Raw genomic sequence first — 23,005 nt, forward strand, 5'->3', positions numbered from 1 at the left:
CAGTTTTAAAGTTACTTTATCAGCAAAATCAAATGAAGAGGTTGTGCACTTTTTTAAAAATTATTTTCATCTTTCATTTACAAGGGAAATATGCATTTCATTTTTTGCTTTGTGTGTGTATATATATATATATATATATATATATATATATATATATATATATATATATTCTTTCTTCGTCGTGTAATATTTATTATGAATAATATTAGAGAATACGTAATCCAGAACATAATTCCATAATGATACGTACGAAAGAATAACTATATGCAAAAAGTAATACATATTAATAAAGAACTTTTATTTCTATTATCAATGTGCATATATATATATATATATATATATATATATATATATATATATATATATGCATATATAAAATATGACATACCTTCATCATTTTTAATTAATAAATAAAGAAAATACGCTAGCACAAAATAAATTACCATAATTAGAGATCATATATCAATTTATTTATTACTTTTAACAATTAAATTATGTTATTGTAAAATTGGATAAGTAACGATGTGGTAATAAATTTCACTAATTTACCAATTAAAGCAGCATCAAGTTTATTGGATGTTTTTTTAATTATATTTAAAAAGTTAATAATAATCATATATTACTTCTGAAATTAGTTCGAAAAAATATTTCTTGTTATCTAAAAAAATAGATTATTTATCATTTTATTTTAGTTTTTTTTTCATAAAAGTTATTAATGATCGCATTTATAATCATGGCGCCCTCTTCAATCGCATTTTTTTTAAACTAGATGGGGCATATGTGTAATTCTGAACTTCATTTTGTCAATTAACTTTTCAAATCTGTTTTTAAGTAAAGAAAAATTCTAACAGATGGCGTTATATCAAATAGTAACCAGTAGTAACCGACGCTCATCACCGTTTGGCGGTACTGCTTGATTATTTCTTCTAATTTATTCTACAATTCTTTCGGATTATCTATATTATATTAAATAATTTTAATATTAAATGTGTCAGTGTATCATTCGTAAATTGTTAATGATCCGTTTAACATTAGTGAGTTTAAAAATTTCTAACAATGTTGTAGAAAACGGTGAACTAACCTGAAGGCTTGTTTATTCCTTCATCAATTTTTGTCTCTCTCTCTCTGTTGTATATACATATTTTATTACAAATAATCCTCAAATGCAAATATTTTAATCCATAATTATAAGTGTAGAGCAATTTTTAAAATTATTTGTGAAATTACGGTGATTCTGTGTTTACGGCAGTTTTAATATTAGAGCAAAATAATTAAGATATTTATCTATGGAATATAATTCATCGGTCGCCAAATTTATAGTACAAAAGTTATGTGAATCATTTGATCCAATGGAATCCTAGCGTGGTTAGTCGCTGCTGCTGATGGAAGAAAGAGGATAATGAGCGATTCGGATGATACGGATGTCCTACTCCTGATCCCACCTGATCTGTTCCTTGTACCATCATCCTCTGATTCTGACGTTAGTGCACGGGGTTATGAAAAAGTTGATCATTCTAATGGAAGAAGAGGAGTTATCTCAGAGCTAGTCAGTCATATGCAATCTTTAGAAAGTAGAATTTCTGCTATCGAATCTAAAGATAATAGCTTGGATATATCTATATTGAACAATTCACTGGATTCTCAAATTCAAGACAACGGATGTTTCTACCATAAGCAATCAAGCAGAAGTAATTTCTCCGTAAGTCAACCATCCAGTTTGCAGACTAGTCCCATCAAACCTTACAAGTCCTCCTCAGTTCCTTCTACACCCACTAGGTACGTATCATCCAATCGTATTAATTCAAAACAAAATGATATAAGATCGAATCATTATATTCTGGAAACTAATAATACTAACCCGGTCAATACTAACGCATGTAATCACGAAAAGCATGAGGTTTTAAAGTCTCATTCTGACTCTCTCGAGGTACCATCTGTTTTTTATCATCCTGGAATCCCGCATGTTGCTGGTAATTCCACCATAAGGGAATCTTGTTCCGTTTCAAATGATAACAACAGTGCAAATAATATGTACAATAAAGCTTGTGATAAATCATATTTAGTACCATCTACCTCAAATTTGCTTAGCACATTAGGACAGCGTGTTGTGGATTCTAAAAATATAGTAAACATGGAAATTTCTGAAGTCGATGAACTCATTCAAGAAATGGAGGCTACAGATTTGGAATTATCGAAAAGAATAAATGGTGCTACTTCGTATCAATGTAATCAAAAAAAGGTGGATTCTTTTCTTCAAAAACAAACTAGTCAAGGTCCTAACGAAACCGACCCTACTCCTATGGTTTCTAAAAATCGAGGAATTCATGCTTATACTGACATATCGTTAACGACCTGTCCAAGCGGTTTATTTCAATTAGATGAAACTGATAAATTAATTTCTGATTTTAAACAATGGGAAGAAAGAGTTCGTCAAACGGTTGCTGATAAGAGTCATAATATTCAAAATACAAATGATAAAGCTACTAATAATATAGAACAAATACATAATAAGAAAACTTCTGACTTTGTCACATCTATGCCAGAATCAAATCAAATTAAATTTAAGAGAAGTGAAATAGGTGGTACTAATGCAAAAGAAATACAAGAAAATGTAACAAGCGTTTTAGAAAATTCTGAAGGAATACATAGTAGTAACGGACAAAATAAATATACAGTAGCTCCTGAAATTACAGAAACTAGATCTGAACTTCTAACGAATATTTGTACAAAATCACTTTATACTAATAGTTTACAAGATATAGTCAAAGATACAGAACCTTCATTAAGGTACTTTTAAGCGTAAAGATTTATTTTATATTATTTTTTATCTCACAAGAAAATGTAATATTTAACAAACCTTCTTTTCTTGTTCTTTACAAGGCCTCAAAAATTATTATCCTTATCAGACTTTTGGGATACTAATACTAATAAATCACAAGGAGAAATGATTAGAATTAAATTAGAAGAAGAAAAATTTCGAAGAGAGGTATGATTAAATTTGGTTTTAAAACTTAAATTACCTTCGAGTATATGTCTTAAATAATCCTTATTTTAGCATTGCGAGATATTAATTCAGGAACTTCAAAAACGTTTATTGGAACATCAAGAAAAGCTCGCGGTTGCTGTTAGAGTAGATTATGAAAAGGATGTATTAATTTCTCAATTTAACAATGCATGGTCGAAAATAAAACAACGTGTTCAGATACTGGAAAAAGAACGTGAAGATTTAGAAAAAAATCTTAAAAATATTAATGACAAGCATCAAGCTGAAATAAATGAATTTCAATCGCAAATTAAACGTTGCGAGGGCGAGTTATCGAAAGCTTTAGATCTTGCAGCTGGTTATAAAGAGAAAAGCGATAGTTTGATGAAAGAAAAAATCGATTTGTTAAAAGTTCATGCGGATGAATTAGAAAATTCTAAATTATTGATTCAGGAAGCAGAAAATAGATATCAACAAATCAAAGGCGAATATAATAAATTAATTGAAACGAATCACCAAACTGAAGAAAGTTTAAAGAATATTCAACAAGAATTAAATAGGGAACGTTTACGAGGTACAGAAGTAAAGAATGAAATGAGCGTAATACATAAAGCGTTAGATACTTGCGAGGCAGAGTTGACCGTACTTAAACAAGAAAAAGAAAATTTACAACTTAAAATTAAAGAAGAAATTAATAGAAATAATATTCTAGAACAGAAGAACGTCTTTTTATTTAATTCTTTGGATGATGCGAAAAAAGCAGAAGTACAGTATCAATAAAGAATATAATCTGATATATGTATTTGATAATTCTAACGTAATAATTTTATTAATTGAATTTATTAATTTAGAGATTAGCGAAGGAAGAAAAAAAATCGTTGGAGGAACAACAGGTAAAAATAAGAAGCGAGTTACAAGAGGTCTATCAAAAACAAGTCGATGAAGTAGTGAAAGCTAAGTTACAGGAGTTTCAAACTCAACTCGATTCGGCTGAATTAGAATTCGTTGAGGAATTAAAATCAAGACAACAAGTTATAGCCGAATGTGCTGCGAGAAAAATCAAAGAAATTATCGATAAGTAAGGGAACAAATTTTATTTAAAAAAAAAAAGAAAAAAAATCATTTTCAATACGCAACATATGTAAATAATCACGATAATTAATAACGCGTAAATTATTTTCCAAATATTTGTAGACATCGATTAGAAATTAATTTATTAGAAGAAAAGCACAAAGAAGAGAAACGATTGTGCGAGTTGCAATTGGCGCAAGCGGTACAAAAATCATCTTTGTTAGAAATGCATTTGAATTCACAACGTGCCAATAAATCTCAATTGGCAGAACAATTACATTCGGTTATGCAAAAACAATGGCAACAAGCATTACATATTATATCAGGTATAATCGATGACGTTCATAACTTTTGCATTTAATTTTTATTCGATGAAACATCTCATCTCCTTTTTCTCCTTTCTTTTCTGTTTTTTTTTTTTTTATCATTCATAAATTTTCACAATCATATTGTAGGTGGTAATATCGAGAATCTGTCTCCATTAGAAAGACTAACAGCAGAGAAATTTTTCGAGAGCAAAATACCTAAAGAATCTGTATCAAATTGTCAAATAAAAATTTCGCAGGAACCGTCGATGATACCGACGTCGTCCAGAATGCAAACCATTCAGAATGATCATAATCGTAATGAAAATTTGGTCGATATTCCATTATCAAGTAAAAAGGATTCAAAAGAAGATCTTCGGAAATATATCAAACTCGTAAGAATGTTTATCGATATGATTAATGGAAGAATATTTTTAAATGTATTTATATTAATGCATTTCGTAGATCGCTGAAATGCAAGAACCTAAAGAGGAATATACTAATTTTTTTGAACATATATCGAGTCCACAAATTTGTAGAGAAGTTCCACGAAAGCATTATACGAAGAAAGAATTAAGTATGACGAACGAAGATAGTATTTTATTGCAGGCTACCTCGGAGGTTTGTTTCCCTAATGAATCGATTAATTAAATTCGATGAAACAATAAATAAATTTCATTATAGGGTTCGGCACACGATTGCAGCGAGTATATACCTGTACCACAAAAGTTCAACAGTAAGACTGATCAACAAAGAAATAAACCACCATGGAAATGATGTTCGGTTAGCGAACACGTAATCGATAATAATTCGGGCATAGATGAAGTCGATCATACACGAATATGGCTTCGTTGCAGTATAATTAACTAGCAATAATATTATAAAAATCGAAAGATTACGCTTTTTTCTTTCTCTCTATTTTTTTTTCTTTTTTTTTGTTGCGTTTTTTTTTCCTTTTTTTTTTTTTCTTTTTTGAATGAACATTCCATATATTTGAGATCGAAAGTATTTAATACAGTATTTTTCTACCACGAATAATTTACGTAATTTTACCTTTTTCATCCTTTCAACGTATATTATAAGTTTCATCGCCAATTAATACTACCGACAGCATAATTACGTTGCTATGTCTGAAGCAGAGGAAAAGGATGTACGATAAGACAAACGTATTTCATTGATAGTACAACAATTTATCTCGAGTTTCGTAAGTCGAACGGATCTTTTTCATTTTCATTTTCTACAACGATTTAGAAATTTGTTCTTCTGCCTCTATAACCCAATTTGATTTTTTATAGAAAAAGTAGATTATATAATACGAAACTTATATTTAATACAGTATTGATATAAGACTTATCTTATATTAAATGTATTTATTATATCAAATATACTATATGACATACTAATATTTTAATACGTAATATTTATACTATACTTTAATATATAATATAAGTATGTCGTATAATATACTTAATATAGTATATGTTTCATATTATATAATTAACTTATATTGTATTAGATATACAATTAGTTATATTTAACAAACATTAATCTTTGAATATAAATTAATAATTAATTTTATGATAAAAGAAAAAGAAATAAGATATATAAGTTATAGAGGGTTGCACATAAATTTTAAATTTTTTATTAGTAAACTCAATTCAAAAGTTAATTTAATGCATTCAGTGCTGGTAGGAAACTCGTTGTTTACGATATTATGGGAACTTCCCATGAGAGAGATTTACTTTGGATGAGTCAATACAGTTAAATATTTATGTTTTAATATTCCTAGTCCTTTTCTATCTATCATAGGATCAGTGATATGAACTAAAATCGTCATAAATTCAAAACTGTCGCGTGTTTCACAGTTTACTATGATTATTCGAAAACTATTATCGAAGTGCAATACATTGGCAATGTCTCGTGAATAGTAATAGTTCGTCACAATCAATGTTACGCATCAAAGTAGTATCATAAACCAGTTCGAGAGTGGTGAGACTTATTATGCATCTCGAAGAAGAGCTCTAACTTCTTGCTAACTTAAAGGAGTAGAGAGCATTTATGCGATTAGAGACAGTGAAAGATGTATCAAGATGAAACGTATCGAGAAGAGAGAAAAAAAAATATCTCTAAGAAGAAATTATCAAAGAAAATAAAAATTATGTAGATCTAGCTTAAAGGTATGAAGAAATTATGTTAATTATTTATTTCATATCATTCTAATCAATTGAAAACTTTATTATTTTACAGAAAGAGAATATAAAATAATTTATCAACGATTAAATATTATTTCGATTGTCATTAATCTAAGAAATAAAGAGATTAATTAATATCAAATAACTTACACATATAGATATAAATATTAAATATAACTTGAATTATCATCGATTTAAATAATGAAGCAAATCATTAATTAGATATAATTGTAATCATTTGGAAGGTCTAATTACTATCATAGATAAAAACTGGTTAATTCCAAATAACTTACATAGATAAACATTAAATTTAAAATTTTAATTATCTCTTATCTGAATAAAACGAAGTTAATCGTTAATTTGATAGCCTTCTAATCGCTTGGAAAAATTCTAATCTCTCAAATTATTATGAATACAGATTAACTGATACTGAAAACAGCAATTACATATTAGTTCAATCAATTATCTATTCCTCGTAATCTCGACTTACCGATCATTTTCACAATAAACTGTTACCAATAGATATTTCATTTCTCAGAGAAGTAACACCAGGAAGAGAAGGAGAAGAAGAAAAAGAAAAAGAAAAAGAAAAGAAAAGAAGTTCTACGATTGGAGAGTTTGGATCAAGGATATCACACGCCTACGAGAAAATCCTGGAATAAGTTGGCGCCGTTTATGAGGATCTTACGTGCGACGTGGAGAACAAGTTGCCGATTGAAAACGAAAGAGAAGGAAGAATGCAAAGGGAGGAACGTGATAGTGAGTCTATCCCTCCCTCTTTCATTTTCTCTCTCTCTCTCTCTCTATATATATATATATATATACATATATATATATGTATGTATATATGTATGTATGTATGTATGTATGTATGTATATCTATCTATCTCTCTTTCTCTTTTTCTCTTTCTCTATGGCGCCTCACAGAGATAGAGTAGGTAGTAGTCATGAGAGCTCGTTCGTTCTTCACGCTCGCTTCGTGGCCTTTTAGTAGTCGGCTGGTTGGCGAGTTTCGTTCCACGAAGAAGCGACAGTTTCGTGTGCGTGTCTCATCGTGACTCTCGTAGCACGAACTCGAACGTGAGTGCACGAGGAGAATGCATCGTGTTGGAATAAAACGTTTCGAGTTCCTCGATTCTCTGATCGTTCTCTCATTGTTGTTCGCTTCTTTGATCGGCGATACTGGGGGCGTTTGGAAAAGACGAGAGGACAAAACGAAATGTCCAAGAGTCAAGGGAATACGAAACTTTGACATAACGGAGGTAATACAAACTATAGGATCATTTTTAAGATATTTCTTTTTCACCGGTTCGTCTTTTACGATCGTTTCGCATTACGATCTTTTTTCTCGTTTTTTCTCTTTTTTTGTTTTTATTTTTTTTTTAATGGTAGAATAGAGGTAATTAAAAATAGAAATAAAAAAAAGAAAAAGAAAGAAAAAGAGAGTAAAGGAAAAATAAGAGGAAGATAGGAAGAGAGAAAATAAAAGAAGAATTATCTCTCACCCTGTGATTTTTCGATTTCACAATTGTTTTAAATGGAAACGTTCGTTCTCTTCGTCTATTGACATATGATAAAATCCATCCATTTATTAGCCGCTAATATTGCAGCTTTCCGGATTGACAATGAACGGTAATTTAGCATCGACCAGTCAGCAGAGTAAATAGCGTTCCGCGCCGATTCGAATTGCAATTTAATTGTCGCGGCACTCCGATCTTTCGTGATATTGAAAACGATGTTTTCTCGATCGTTCCGAACTCGTGCCAAAAAACTGACAGCGATAATAATTTTCTTTCGAGTGTCGAACAAATTGAAATACGTTGTAAAATTTTTTGACCCTTCGTAAACGTAACAATAATAATTTGTAAAAGAAAATGTTATTGGTCTCTATCTCTCTCTCTTTCTATATATATATATATATATATATATATATATATATATATATCTTTCTCTCTCTCTCTCTCTCTCTCTCTCTCTCTCTCTCTTTCTCTTTTTATATATCTATATAAACAGAATTTTCAGTAAATTTATTTTTAGATTGTCGAGTGGTATACGATGGAGAACAGTTTGTACTATGACGCATGAATTTTGTTCACATTTGTATTATATACGAGTTGTTAGATTCGAATAATTAACATTCGAGTATTGATAGACATTTATTTTCCGAGTAAAGTTGATATATACGTTTGATATGTACGCTATATATAGATACATACAACTTGTTATTATCGATTTTATTCATTTATTTTCGAAAAAATTGTATGTATGTATTACTATTAAACATATACACATATTTATATAAATATTTATATATATATGTGTGTGTGTATATATATATATATATGTATTAAAAGTTCATCCATTTGAATTTTTATCGTACCTAATTGCAGGGTATATACTTGCGGTTCGATTGAGACTTTAAATGACTAATTTGATTACGAGCTCGCAATTATCGCATCCGGATCTGAATTATCTTTCGTGAGGTCAACGAGATAACCATTGTACTAAATCCAATGATCCTTGATAGTATAGGAATCCGATGTTGTTTTCGAACTATTTTCTTGACCCATTCTAAAAGTATTTAGAACGAAAAGTAGTTTGTCCGGATGGCTAACTTGGAAGTACGCTTCAAGTAAGAACGACTACGGCTAACATGGTTCACCTAAAAATAGCTTGTTCGCACTAAGAATTCATTGATATTAGGTCATTTTATGAAAATAAATTAATAACATTGACACATTGAAAAATATTAAACATTACGAAAAAAAGAAAGAAAGAACATTGCTTGCAAAATATTTTAATAAATTAAAAATGATTTTTTTTTTTAGAGTTATTAAAGTTATTAGTATTCGTTTAATTGAAAATGAAAAATAAAAATAAAAACATTGTATACTTAAATGTAATAGATTATTATATTGTTATAACGTTATAGTTTCTCGGATCATGGTACATAGTGCAGTATTATGCTAGCTCCGAGGAAGCTCTCATTTATAGATGTATGAGAGCTGAATTGTCCGTGTCATCTGAAAGCGCAGAAGTTACTATGAATTTCACGTATAGTTTTACCGATGATCCGATCAATGAACAGCTCGTTGGTAATATCACATGGAAAATTCCTTCACCGGAGCTTCCAGCACATTGGGTTCATGCGGAATTTCCCTGTGAGTTTCGAATGCCTCTCTGTTCCTTTTATTAAGCCTCAAACTTCATTGAATAATTCATATTTTCTGCGTAATACGTTATGAATCACTCTTTTAGATGAAGAAATATATAACACTTATATATTGGATTCGGATTACAAAACGTGGGCCTTACTGATGCACTGTGCCGAAAAAAATAAGAGTCCCCGTTATTTGTCTAGTTTCATTATGAGTAGACAGCCTAGTCTAGGGGTAAATGTAATTTCTTATCTTCGTGAAAAATTACCCAAGTAAGTAGGCTTCAATATTTCATTTCTCTGATTGTAAAATTTGCTTTCACTATGCAATTGTAGTTTTTGATACTTTTCTTTTTTTTTTTAATTATTACATTATACAAATCATGTCGCATGATCAATAGAAAAATGATTGAATTAGAAGATAAATAATTTTTTACGAATAAATTCACATATCGTTTGGTTATTGATTTAATAAAAATATATATTGTGTTAACAGGTATGATATAGATTTGGAGTATATGTTTCCTATGGAACAAAAACAATGCAATCAAACGGATATACCGCCATATAGTATATCTTTCGTTCCTATGTCGACGGACAAGAAAATTAATTCTAGCAGAAGACATTTATTAAAACGGAAACACAGACGACTTTAAAATATGATTAAATAAATAATTATGTTTATACACATGTATATCCCGTTATATTATAATTACAACAATGACATCGATACTTTAAATTAATCTGTTATTAATTAATTAATCAGTTATTAATTAATTTTATTATATTCAAATAATATATAATCTTTTTATTTATAATTCTATAATTGTAATAAAGCGTTATTGTTTTCTAGATATACATAGATTTTGTCGAGATCTTATAATTAAATATATAAATACATAGGCATTATTTTCTGAACATCTCTTTTATTTGAACATATAAAACAATAACAAAATAAAAGTTGCTCAATTTAAAAGAGAAATTTTACACTGAAAGATTTTTTTTTTAAATCATAGATTTGTAGTATTAATACATTATTATTAATTAAAATGTTTATATATATATATTTATATATATATATATATATATATATATATATATATATATATAATTCAATAGTATTAATGATAAATATTTATAGTAAATAGATAATTATTGGTATTCAAGATGAATAAATAAATAAAGCATGCAATATAAGTCAAATAGGAGAACAATGAACATTTTATTAAAAATTAACATTCCTAAATATGCTTAATTAGTTTTGTTACATATGAATCTTTCTTATACTTATAATATATTCATTTAATATAATATATTGATATAATATATCGATATAATATTAATTAATCTGTATAAAAATTTAGTAATATATGTTAATTAGATCAAGGTGATATTTCGGTTATTATTACATAGTTGTTAAAAAGTGGAAGTGCATTGTCTTAATATTATATTTTCTAATTTATATATATATATATAGTATATATATTATATATATATACATATGGAAGTCTTTGATATATTAGATTTTGCATTCGACAATTATTAAAAATAGCATAATCCGTTTAAAGAATAGCTTTAGTCGTCATCGGTGTAAGGATTTCAAATACTGAGACAAAACAATTCGAGAATTTTCTTTAAATTCCGATCATTTGTGTTTCTTTCCTGTTTGATAGTTCTACGCTTTTTTTCTAGTGACTGCAATGACAACCAAATAAGTTAGAGTCTATTTTTCTGTTATGGTGGTTTATGTAAGGCATTTTGAGAGCTTCACATTTGTGAAACTTGTAGATAGGATTGAGAGTGTTTCTTTTTGCATTCTTCAATTTTTTTTATTGCTGTCAGTAGTAACTGAGCCAATAACTGTTGATCCTGATGACATTATAGAAGCTATCATAGGGACTGAAAAGAATCTAAATCAAATAGCATTTGGTTTTAACTGATCTTCTAACGTCATTACTAGAACTCTGCAACCTTCAAAAGATCAAATTTATATTCGTGAATTTACATTCATATTTGGGAATGAAGCAACTATTTTTGAAATAGTCAATGTTTTCGAGTTTAAAGGGATGTTTAGTAGTTTTTTTCTCTTTCATGAGTAGGATGATCTGTCTCAAAATATTTCCAAATATCTGAATAATTTTATAAGCAAATGCTTATAAAATATGAGATATGAATTTCATACAAATGAAACGAATACTTTGGTCAAAGTATTCATTGCTGATAAATTCTTATGAGTCCCATTCTTGATTTGGTTTTTCTTCTTTTATCTCTATATAATGATATCAGGATACGCTTTATATTGAAAATCTTGATTTTTTTAAGTGCTTGTATAGTATCTTTTGGACAACACTTTTAGAGTCGTTAGTTTTCCATGACTCAGAACTTTTATACCAGCAGGTATATTCTTTTCATTTAGAATGTTCTGTAAGTTGCTCTAGTCTTAATTCATTTTTCTTATCTAGACTTCTTTTAACAATAAGTTGCGTTCATATTCCGTCTGGTAATACAGAACATATTAAAAAAGCACACACAAATTTTGCATATATATTTTTTTTCTAAACGGAATGTACATGAATTATTTATTTATTAAATGATAATATAATAAAATTTTATTGTATGATTGTCAAAGATTCAACTTAAAATAATAATAGCAGACGGCTTAGAATGTAAAATTTTATAATTATGAACATAAGTAATCGTTCATTTTTTGTTTTTAATTAATACTTAAATTTAATGAATGAGTTAATTACTGCTTTAGTACAATTAAAAATGTATATAATTAAAATTATATAATATATATTTCTAAGAAAATACATTTTTATAGTTTGTATAAACCTCTAAATACAAGATCATTTTTTTTTTCAGTATTTCAATCGGTTTATGTAGAAAGTTAGCTTACAAATTGTTCTCATAAGCTTCACTAATTGTTTTTAAGTGAAATCTTCAGATAATAACTTCATCATAAAAATGTATCATGTTATTTTATGGCAATTAATATTTATAATAATATATATTTAATAATATTTAATAATTACTGAGATTATTAAATAATAGATCTATAAGTATTATATTACTAATTGAAAAATATATATATTGAAATTATATAAAAAATCTTAATTCTTGGAGACAGTAATACCTAAAACAATTTTATAAAGATACTATTTCAAGAAGTTAATATAACATTATTTTTAATTTTTGTACATCTTCTTCTGCAACTGTTAAATGCAATATTCAATTGTAATCATCATTTTACTACATTATCATAATACATTAATATTTAATTACATATTTCTTAGCAGTATCTATACAATGATTTATTGTATGAATAAGAATAAAATAAATATTACTCATTTATGAATATATTAAATTTACAAGAAATATATTACACAAAAGAATATAGATAGAAATATTGAAACAGTTAGTTTCAAATTAATTTATGATGCTTTGAAAAATCTTATAATGACACATTAGCAAAGGCAGAAGAAGGCAAATGTATCACATCATATAACTTTTCTGGTCTTTAAAATGTGCATAATGAAATCATGCAAAGCCTGTATCACTCTTTCATTCTACAATTTTTGTTAAAGTAATCAATAAATGTATAATCATTATATTAGCAGATATCTGCTTTATATCCTTTCGTTTTCATCGATACAGTCATTGATTCAGTATAGTCTATATAAGTCTATATAGTCTATATTTCATAGAATACTTTTGTTTAGAATATTGTTAAATTCATTCACACATCTGAAGTAGTGAATTTATAGTTATATCCTTTTTTCCATGATTAACATCATATACTGATTTAATAACTTCTTTATCAATATTTGGAAACATTTCTGCAAGCTGTAAAGATATATCGTTAATAATATATCGTTATAAAATATAAATAACAAAAGTTATATTGATGTATAGTATTTATAATATAGATATAATATTACCTGTTTCAATTCAACTTCAGCATTTGGTAACATACTTGGTATAACAGGTGGTGTTGCAACTGCTGATATTGGTTGAGGTGTGGTATATACAGGTGTATATGATGTCATACCAAACATTTTTGCAGAAGGTACCATCATTACTGAAGGTCCAGGCATATATGGATGACATTTAGCCTGAAAAATAATTGGATAATTCCTTTGAATGGACGTAGTGAAATTCAAAATAATATTTCTTGCTCTATAAAATTTATCGTAGATTAAATATTTTTATAAAAACGTTTACCGTGTAACTGAAAACTAAATTGATCATGCCTTCCAAATTATCGCCTTGTTTCCCACTGAGCGTATACCAATCTTCATGCGTTTCACCTCCTTGAAGAACTTTAGGTGGTATATCTATATGACCCCATGCAATTAACTCATCCATTACAAAAGAGCATTCATCGTATATCTCTATATATATTTGTGTAACTCCTGGCGGTAAAAAACTATAAAGTGTAATATAAATTAATAATATGCTTTCATCTATATCTTTACTTTATCTTATGTAATGCAAAAAAATATACAAACCATTGTATGACTTTATTCCAACGTGGATTTTTACCTCCATTTGAATCTGTATGAGTTTCATAAATTGAATGACCAACTCTTAACCTAACATATGGATCCATTCTGGTCATACCATAATTTTTGACTAATTTCGCCTGTAATTTATATTTACAAACTTATACAAATATTTACCATAATATTATTTTTGTGCAATATATTTTCAATTCTTTTGTATTATTGTAAGAATCATAATTTAAATAAGAATTACTTAATTCTTTTTCAATAATCTAACCTGGGCAATTGTTATACTAAGTTTGCCCATACGTGGATCATGTAACATCGGATTACTTTGCATTTGCAATTGTTGCAAAGCCAATGCAGCCTGTTGATCGGCTGCTTCTTGTTGTTGTTGTGCATTGCGATCTTCTAATTTCAAGAAGCCTTGTGGAAGAGGACCTACAAAAGCCTAAACAAATAGAGGAACGTATAAATCAAATATATAATACTTTTATTTGACGATCTATACTATGTCAGACAATATATATGATAATTTTTAAATAATTTTTGCAATATGATAAAATGTTTGGTTATAATTTATTAATATTTCATGCTAATATATAAATAGAATTAAAAATATTTAATCCTATGCATTAAAATTTTATAATATATTTTACTAACTTTTGTGTATATTTTTTATATATTTGACATTGCAGGTTAAAAAGTAAGTTATTTTATTTTTTTATTGTTTCATTGCAAAAATATGTATATATATATTTATACGTATAAATATATATATATATATATATATATATATATATATATATATATGCATCTATATCCACATTGCGAATAAAGATCGCAATTATTAATGACTCATAAATAGGAAGTATATATATAAACAATGAGTAATTACAAACTTAAAATGAAATTTATTAATTCATTGGATATGAGAATGAACTTCACTTACTCGCTTCTTCCAATTTTCATATAATTCTGCACGTGCATCGGTATCCATTATGATACGTTGAAGAGATTATCACTTCAAAAAGACTAATTTCACAATTTCTTTATTTTTAAACGTTCATTGCAAACACGAAAGAACAACAATCTGTCAAATCTTGCAACTCATACAATCATAAAGACATATGCATACATAAACTTGTAATACACTTGGGTGAGTTTTAAATAAGTAACATAGCATGTACTTGTTCATTGGTCGATCATAAAATCTACAGTAAGTTTGTCCAATCAGAAACGTTCTAATGCTGAGCAATCTACCAATCACTTTATTGTTATAACATAACCAATAAAACTAACTCTTTTTATTATTATACATTTGTACTTATATATATGCGTTGAAATCTAATTATTTTTTGTATATATTAAATATGTATTAAATATGTGTATATACATATATATATATATTATATATACACATAAACATATAGTTATCATATAAGAATAAAATACAGGCAACGAAATATAAAATATTATTGTAAAATATATATATATATATATATATATATATATATATATATATATATATATATTACTGTTGAGAAGAAAGGAAGAAGGGACAATTAATAGAATTATTTCTTCATAGCGTTAATAATTCATTTATTAAAACTTTCTATAATATCTAAATTTCCATAGTCTGTTCAATCTTCCTATACGTCTTTCCCTTAGTTGTTACTCGTTATATAATGTTTTATCCACATCTCCCTAAAAGCATTTACCTATGTCTTCTGAATTCGCATTGTGTCTTTCATAGCTAAGTCCTTTTAAAAGGTTTCTTTTGCATAATAGAAACGTCGTATAGCTCGAGAAATTCTTCTAAATGCGCTTGTTCTTTCATTTCGTGTTTTTTGCCCCTTTATTCTTTTTGTTTATTTTCATTAATAAAGACAATCGTATGAAATGAGAAAAAGAAATTTCGAATATTTTGGCACTAAATTATTGAATTGGCACTAAATGGTTTGGCACTAAATTGTTCAATACAACAACTATACAATAATTAAAATAAGAAATAAACAAATAAACAAATATATAAATACATATATACATTATATATATCACATATATATAAGTATATATATATATACATACATACATATATATATATATACATATGTAAAATGATAAAAATGATAAAAAAAATTAAAGGAGAACAATTTGAATGTAGTGAAACCTTGGAATAATTTTTTTTTTGTTCTCTCCTTCATCGAGAAAAGTAACATGACAGCTTAATCTGTTCGTACCTTAGATACGTTGACTTCAACCGTGAAACTCATTTCACAACGAGTAATCAGAGATATGTATTCTCGCTAAACGCTCTGAATTGAAACGCTGTGTGTCTATACGCTCAGACAGGAACGCGCTTTAAGGTTTCTTTTTTTTTTTCTTTTCTTTTCTTTTTCTTTTTCTATGAGTACAGTCCTGTAATGGATCGCTTTTCTCTTCATTGTTATGTACATCTTGATTGGGTATCGTCATATATATTCTTTATGTACATTATGCTCGTATCTTGCCTTGCCAAACTTGTCTTTTGTGCGTTTGGACATATCGTTATTAATTGTATATGTATATATAATATAATCCGTACAATATATTATTAGTATTAATTCTGAGTTTCTAGGCAGTTGTGTGTTATTTACGCTAAATACGTTGAGGTTTCTTTATCGCTAACAAGGGAATATTCAGATTTATGAATTTGAAATTTAAATGAAACCGGGTGGTCTCAAATGATAGAAAGATATTTGATATAGTACGTTTGTGATATATTAAAAGTTTCTGGTTACATTTATTTAAAAAAGTTTTTTAACTGATTCCAACTTTTCTACTAAAATTTCACGAGATGGAAGAAAAAGATTTTCTTTATCTTCTTGATATTTTCGTTAGAAATGAATAATAACTAAGTTATTCTTTTTTTTTTACAACTTTGGTATCATACAAATTTTAGAAATGAAATTTAAAATAGAAATTTTAGAAATGATCCCCCTGTAGATTTTTCTTACTATTTTGAATTTTTTTTTATCAAATCGCTTCTCATCTATTTTTGAAATATTATTAAAAAAAAGAATATAAAATTTTGTCGTAATTTTATTAATTTTTTGTTGCTACTCGTTCAGAAATCTTTGATATTTTACAAATGTATCATATTTAATGTCTTTTTTCATTTAATATCGGTTTCATTGTAATATCAGATTAACAAGTCTGAATATACCTTTGTAATATCGTTCTTTTCATTCCTCTACGTTCCTCGTCTACGTTCTTACATCTCCACATTTGATCTGTTTTCTCTCTTTTTCTCGGCATCCGTTGATTTTAGAGAAAACAAAAAAAGGAAAAAAAAAAACGAAAAAGAAAGAAAGATCTTAATCTACGCATGCATGCCTGATTTTTTTACGATTATGCCTTACGAAAACGTTCGAGAGAATCTTCTCGTAATTTTCTTAATACCAGCACACATATGTACGTGCATTTATTCGTTAATACAGAATTTGCGAGACATATTTAAACGAGTATCTACACGTACAACAGTTGCTTGCTCAATTTAAATACATCATCTTCATATTCAAAATTTTCATTTCCACTTTTACTCTTTCATTTTCACATCTAATTCACAAATCTGAATGTGCATTCCGAATGATTTCATTATCCTTTTTTTCTTTCTTTTTGTTCCTTTTCTTTTACATATCAGTGTTTCTCTCGAAGGATTAATTTGAAATATTTCTTTGGTATCGTGTACGACTTCGAGGTCTTGGTATATAATATTGTTAAATGTTCTTGCTCGAAGGAAAACTAATATACGCTTTTGCTGCGTGATAATGCAACGTGCAACTCTTTCTCTTTTGTTCCTTTAACCATTAATAATATTTAATATCGAAGCGAATTATTCTATGGAATATGCAGAAGTATCGCTGCAAAAAAGAAATGATCTCGCGCTTGCTTGATGCATCTTTTTTCTTCTTCTTCCTCTTCTTCCTCCTCTTCTTCCTTCTCTTCTTCTTCATCTTATTTTTCTTTTTCTTCTACTTCTTCTTTTTCTTCTTCTCCACGTCGAAAATACGACGTGTGATATATCTTGATTGCATTAATATGTATTTTATTTAGACTTATCCTTTACGAATTATAAATCGTTCAATATTTTATGCTATTAATTGTCGACTACTTTTGCGTGCACTTTATTGCTGCTGCTAATGTTAATCTGCCAGCGTTTGCATTTTTACTAAGAAATTTATCGTCAATTGCAATTAACTCTTTGCTTTTCATCGCGCCCGTTAAATATTATTTTTATCAGCCTTAAGGAAATGCCAAGCCTTTTATTCATCTTTTCATTTTTCTTATCTTCATCATCATTTTCTTCTCCTGTCATCATCTTCATCTTCTTTTTGTTTTATTTTATTTCTTTTTTTTCCTTTTCCTTTTTTCTTTTTTTTTTCTTTTTCTTGTTATCTATACTTCGAGAGAAAAGTGTTCTACAGTTAATCGTTCCGAAATTCTCTAGTTTTTGCAAGAAAATAGTGAACAATACGTTTCTTATAAATCGCGCGTGATTAATGGTAGGTACTTACAGTTCAGACAAAATTGTAATATCTCGTCGGTTTATCAAAATTGTTTATCCAATATATCCCGTCGATCGATCAAGTGTAATCATGTCAAAACTTCATAAAACGTGTGTCTTTTTTTTCGTTACGAGTCGTTGAAGGCGCATAGCTCTTTTTTTATCTACACAGGATATCCTATCGGAATTAGTCTACTCGATTTATACATGACTTTAATAATCAGTAAATTCGATGGAAAGAAATATGAATTTCTTTTAACTTTCCTTTTTTATTCTTTTTTTTTTATTTGATTTTTATTACGTATTTTCGATTATCGAGTAAGTTCTCATTTCAATACGATATACTGTATAGAAAAAATAGTATTGAATACAGGTACCTAATACAATACCTCGCACGCGCAACGAACCGTGCTTTATCCAAAAAAGTAAGAAAAGTGGAAATATCGTAAAAGCTATGACAGACTAGGGTCTAGGCTATACACGGTCTCATTATTATTTGTGTTCTTTTTTTTCGTTTTTTTTCTTTTCTTTTTGTTGTTGTTTTTCTTTCGTTTATACGTAGATGTGTTCTCGAACGCCTTCTTTATAATATTATCATGATATTTCGTTAAGGTCATCTTGAAAACATTCTTTTCCGAATAAAAAGGCGCTTTATGAACAGTAAAATGTACTTCTGCATTCGTATAAGGTTCTCATGCATTATTGGTATGTTTGACTCTTTAAATGGCGAAACGTCATGTAAATGAAATGTTAATTACATTCTCATACATACATAAGTATAATATGTATATACATACATACATAGATATATACATGTATATATATATATATATATATATATATACACACATATATATATATATACATACACACACATACACATTGCACATCGCATTAATTCGTTCGATCTTTTTGTCTACTCACATAATACATATTTATCATTACCGATTCTTATCGATTATTCATGCATACTATTTTGCAAAGTTGCGAATGCAATAAACGATTGAGTTATCGTTTTATTTATTTATTTATTTTTTTCTTTTAAACGGTTCGTTAATAAAATGTGAAATATGTTTCCTTTCTAATTTTACATAGGATATTTACAATAAGAATTTATAAATAAATTTATATTATTATAAAATAAACAATTGGATATATGAATGTAATAAGTTTAAAATTAATTTCAAGAAATACTTAATCGTTTATCTCACTCGATATTATTAAGTTACGTATGATTTATTCGTATGAAAGTGCGTAGGTTGTAGTTTTATTATACAAGATGTATTAGAAACATTTCATACACCGCGACCATTTTCTTCTCCATTGGCACGAAATGAAATATTTATTGCTAGCTTCAAACTGTTGGTACGTTAACTTATTAATAGTTTATTTCGAATGACGTTGGTATTTTGAAGGGTCTTATAGAATGGTGCGGTTCGGCAGTGTTTAATGTTAATGATGACGTTAATAGGTCGTTCTTCAGTTTACTAATCTGTTAAAGTAATTCTTTCAAGGTAAAACTAACATACCTACATGATAGAATTAGAAATTTTTTTTCTTTCTTTTTTCTCTTTTTTCTTTTTTTTTTCTTTTACTAACAGAAGCGAGTCTTAAAATTTATCTTTCTAATTAAAAATTGTTTCTCCTCTATGTGTTTTTGGTATAATCTGATCAATTAATTGATGCTAATGGTTATGTTTGAAGATAAACTTGAGCTTTTTAATACCGGACTTTTGGAATATCGAGTAAAGAATTAGAAGCACAATGGAAGCCAAATGTTAAATTATTAAGATATGTGATAACGATTTTCCACTGTTGCCTCGAACTTAATTTTAAAAGCATTTGATTTATATTTTTGTTCTTTTTCTCGTTTTCTTTTTCTCCCTTCCTTCTTTTTTTGGTTCAACTTCGATCATTCGACGTGTATTTAATAAATTGTGTGTCAACTGGTCAAACTTTGTACCTTATATTGCACGTATTAATGGTATCTCTAATGATCCTTCCCGGCAGTAGAAAAATGAAGAGAAGTTAACTTTGAAAAATATTACAAATAAATTCTTGTTTCTTATTGCAATACGTAGGTATATATACGAATTGATTTCACGTTCAAGTTGATTTCGTAGAATTCCTTATACACACAAATCGAATATATCACGTGTCCTACAATTACATGTAGATTAGATTCTCATCGTCGTACAGCTTATTGAGTTACTTACTCGAAGATAAAAGTATAAAAAAATCATTAGTCTCAGACTCTTTTTAAAATCGCCGGGTCTGGCGCTGGTTCATTTCTCTCAAAAAAACGATTCTGTCAGGTCGATTGTCCGCATCTATGGAAGTCATTCACGAAAGGATATTCATCCTTGCATGCATATACACACGTGTCTCATACACCTTCAGAACGTATTAATAAAATGTTTTCAAATGTGTGAGCTTTTGGTTAGAAGAATTTTCTACGAGGTTTAAGTGTATATGTATATCTATATGTATATATTTATATATATATGTATATATATGTATAAAAAAAAAGAAAACAACTCACACGTGAAAATTGATAAAAATTAAAATAAAATCTCACTATATATTCGTCGCGTTATATTTTAATTGGAGGAAATAGAAAGTGATAGTCGTTGATAGAGGAAACGTACATGTTCTGAAGGTGTTTCTTCCAGATAATGTAATAACCATCAATCTTTCTTTTCCATTAAGGCGCGATAGGGTCTTTGGAAGACCAGGAAGGAGTTTTTTCGTAAAGGAACAAACTCTCGGTTTCTTTTTTTTCTTTTTTTCCCTCATGTTTGCACTTCCTAATAGGTCTTATAGAAGCGCAAGGCATGTCGTATTTTCGGCGATCGTACGAATTCCAAATATCCTGATGTCAACGCACGTAAGGAAGAGGATCAGGACGCTCCATATGCACAGGCCGAATTATCTGGTGGACTAATTTTATCCACTGGTAAAACCGCAGCTCTGTGCCATTCATCGCGTACCTAAGAGAGAAAAGATAATTGTTTGAACTTACTCGCTGATTAAAGGACTTATTATTCTCAACGATTTGGACGATTTTATCATTTCATTCGACGTCGCTTTGAGTAAACCCATTGACAATTTTTCTTCTTTTCTTTTTTTTTCTTTCTTTTCCTTTTTTTTACTAATTATTAAATCAATTTCAGAATAAAATTTAAAAGATCACAATCTCAAAATTCTTGTAAAATTAAACAAATTAATATAGGACGTGTGCACGTGTAATAATATCTATTGATACGACATGATATAATTTACAAGATTGTAATCTCTTAAAAATAAGAAAAGAAGAAAAATTCTTTTATAAATTTATATTAAAACACGCGTGTGTGTGTGTGTGTGTGATAATTTCTATAGTATCATCTAAAGAGGATTGTATCTTCTAATCTTTGTAAAATTAGGCAAATCAATATAGAAGTGTATATGTGTGTTAATAAAAAGAGGTCAAAGTTTATTCCTTGAAGACATCGCCTGCCAATACCTGTTCGACTTTAGCGAATACCCTTAGTAAATTGAGGCCAGCTAATTTTTTGATGTCTTCTTCGGTCCACGATGGATCTTCTAACAGCGTTGCCAGTAATTGAGGGTATCTCGATACATCTTCCAGGCCAGTAGGAGTGCTAATGGTATAACAATTTTTCTTTCAATTTTTTGGTTAAATAAATACCGACGGTACATTTTTACTGCCATTAACAAAAATTAATAACAAATTTTTCAAAATTTTTCTATATAAACAATCTTCTATCATGCAATACTTTTCATTTTTACTAATAACACTTGCTGTGTATTATATATATCAGATGTATATGTATATATTTATATATATGTATAATATTAATTACAAATTTATTCCATCGAAGCCAGCTCCTATCCCAACGTGATCGATCCCCGCCACCTTTCGTATGTGATTAATGTGTGCTGAAATGGCGTAGTAGGTTAACAAACTGTTGAAATTGTTGCTGATTAATTTTTCAAACACCGAACAGACACTTGCAAGTTCATGCATTCGGCAAGGTTATAAAAAGGGTATGAATAAATAGCATAGTTTTCAATAAAAGCAAAGAAAGAAAAAATATAAAAAACGAAACAATTTTGTTATTACGAAAAATATGAATTATCTGTCCTTTGAAAATTTTGCATAAATGATATAAGATTTTATGGATTGAAAATGACGACAATTTCGTAAAATTATATTTAAGTAAGCCAATTCGATGCTCGT

The 23,005-nt window shown here is 28.1% G+C and overlaps 4 protein-coding genes across 12 annotated transcripts in view; 2 read left to right on the forward strand and 2 right to left on the reverse strand.

Annotated features, from left to right (window-relative positions):
- The first annotated feature begins 842 nt into the window (after positions 1 to 842).
- LOC127069405 (uncharacterized) lies at positions 843 to 5,558 on the forward strand. 3 transcript variants are annotated; one of them, XM_051006392.1, is made up of 8 exons: positions 858 to 2,787; positions 2,881 to 2,986; positions 3,056 to 3,748; positions 3,835 to 4,061; positions 4,178 to 4,380; positions 4,540 to 4,754; positions 4,825 to 4,980; positions 5,044 to 5,558. In XM_051006392.1, exons 1-8 carry the CDS (start codon positions 1,400 to 1,402, stop codon positions 5,134 to 5,136), a joined length of 3,081 nt encoding a protein of 1,026 aa, XP_050862349.1. In that variant the 5' UTR covers positions 858 to 1,399; the 3' UTR covers positions 5,137 to 5,558. The 3 variants fall into 3 exon arrangements, 2 of the variants coding, with proteins under 2 accessions (XP_050862349.1, XP_050862348.1); XM_051006391.1 differs by having other exon boundaries at positions 863 to 2,787; positions 4,510 to 4,754; XR_007783538.1 differs by lacking the exon at positions 5,044 to 5,558 and having other exon boundaries at positions 843 to 2,787; positions 4,620 to 4,754; positions 4,825 to 4,970.
- Positions 5,559 to 5,926: 368 nt separating this feature from the next.
- On the forward strand, positions 5,927 to 10,566 carry LOC127069415 (apolipoprotein D). Of its 3 annotated transcripts, XM_051006421.1 has the most exons (5): positions 5,931 to 7,310; positions 7,543 to 7,813; positions 9,484 to 9,712; positions 9,810 to 9,981; positions 10,205 to 10,566. In XM_051006421.1, the coding sequence occupies exons 2-5, from the start codon at positions 7,649 to 7,651 to the stop codon at positions 10,362 to 10,364; spliced, it is 726 nt and encodes a 241-aa protein (XP_050862378.1). In that variant the 5' UTR covers positions 5,931 to 7,310; positions 7,543 to 7,648; the 3' UTR covers positions 10,365 to 10,566. The 3 variants fall into 3 exon arrangements, with proteins under 3 accessions (XP_050862379.1, XP_050862378.1, XP_050862377.1); XM_051006422.1 differs by lacking the exon at positions 7,543 to 7,813 and having other exon boundaries at positions 5,927 to 7,310; XM_051006420.1 differs by lacking the exon at positions 5,931 to 7,310 and having other exon boundaries at positions 7,345 to 7,813.
- A 345-nt stretch (positions 10,567 to 10,911) lies between these two features.
- On the reverse strand, positions 10,912 to 15,348 carry LOC127069413 (toll-interacting protein A-like). The gene is made up of 6 exons (XM_051006419.1): positions 15,166 to 15,348; positions 14,491 to 14,664; positions 14,220 to 14,353; positions 13,933 to 14,137; positions 13,650 to 13,823; positions 10,912 to 13,554 (listed from the first exon to the last, which is right to left on the reverse strand). The coding sequence occupies exons 1-6, from the start codon at positions 15,211 to 15,213 to the stop codon at positions 13,444 to 13,446; spliced, it is 846 nt and encodes a 281-aa protein (XP_050862376.1). The 5' UTR covers positions 15,214 to 15,348; the 3' UTR covers positions 10,912 to 13,443.
- A 443-nt stretch (positions 15,349 to 15,791) lies between these two features.
- Positions 15,792 to 23,005, reverse strand: part of LOC127069409 (dipeptidase 1-like) — a 129,489-nt gene continuing 122,275 nt past the window's right edge. For all 5 annotated transcript variants that reach the window (XM_051006401.1, XM_051006403.1, XM_051006399.1 and 2 more), the window contains 3 exons: positions 22,629 to 22,704; positions 22,268 to 22,406; positions 15,792 to 21,752 (listed from right to left, as the gene is read on the reverse strand). In XM_051006401.1, the coding sequence (XP_050862358.1) occupies positions 21,663 to 21,752; positions 22,268 to 22,406; positions 22,629 to 22,704 (305 nt within the window). In that variant the 3' untranslated portion in view covers positions 15,792 to 21,662. The remainder of the gene's footprint in view (positions 21,753 to 22,267; positions 22,407 to 22,628; positions 22,705 to 23,005) is intronic.

The sequence above is a fragment of the Vespula vulgaris genome, chromosome 15 (assembly GCF_905475345.1).
Source record: "Vespula vulgaris chromosome 15, iyVesVulg1.1, whole genome shotgun sequence".
Taxonomy (NCBI): Eukaryota; Metazoa; Arthropoda; class Insecta; order Hymenoptera; family Vespidae; genus Vespula; species Vespula vulgaris.

Bases quoted from the DNA above. Each gene is read 5' to 3' on its own strand.
- LOC127069405 (XM_051006391.1), top strand. From the start codon at position 1,400: ATGAGCGATTCGGATGATACGGATGTCCTACTCCTGATCCCACCTGAT. The intron at 2,788-2,880 runs GTACTTTTAAGC...GTTCTTTACAAG, and splicing joins GATACAGAACCTTCATTAAG to GCCTCAAAAATTATTATCCT. The intron at 3,749-3,834 runs GTACAGTATCAA...TTATTAATTTAG, and splicing joins ATGATGCGAAAAAAGCAGAA to AGATTAGCGAAGGAAGAAAA.
- LOC127069415 (XM_051006421.1), top strand. From the start codon at position 7,649: ATGCATCGTGTTGGAATAAAACGTTTCGAGTTCCTCGATTCTCTGATC. The intron at 7,814-9,483 runs GTAATACAAACT...ATAACGTTATAG, and splicing joins GAAACTTTGACATAACGGAG to TTTCTCGGATCATGGTACAT. The intron at 9,713-9,809 runs GTGAGTTTCGAA...TCACTCTTTTAG, and splicing joins GGTTCATGCGGAATTTCCCT to ATGAAGAAATATATAACACT.
- LOC127069413 (XM_051006419.1), bottom strand. From the start codon at position 15,213: ATGGATACCGATGCACGTGCAGAATTATATGAAAATTGGAAGAAGCGA. The intron at 14,665-15,165 runs GTAAGTGAAGTT...CTATTTGTTTAG, and splicing joins ATGAAAATTGGAAGAAGCGA to GCTTTTGTAGGTCCTCTTCC. The intron at 13,555-13,649 runs GTAATATTATAT...ATATCTTTACAG, and splicing joins CTGAAGTTGAATTGAAACAG to CTTGCAGAAATGTTTCCAAA.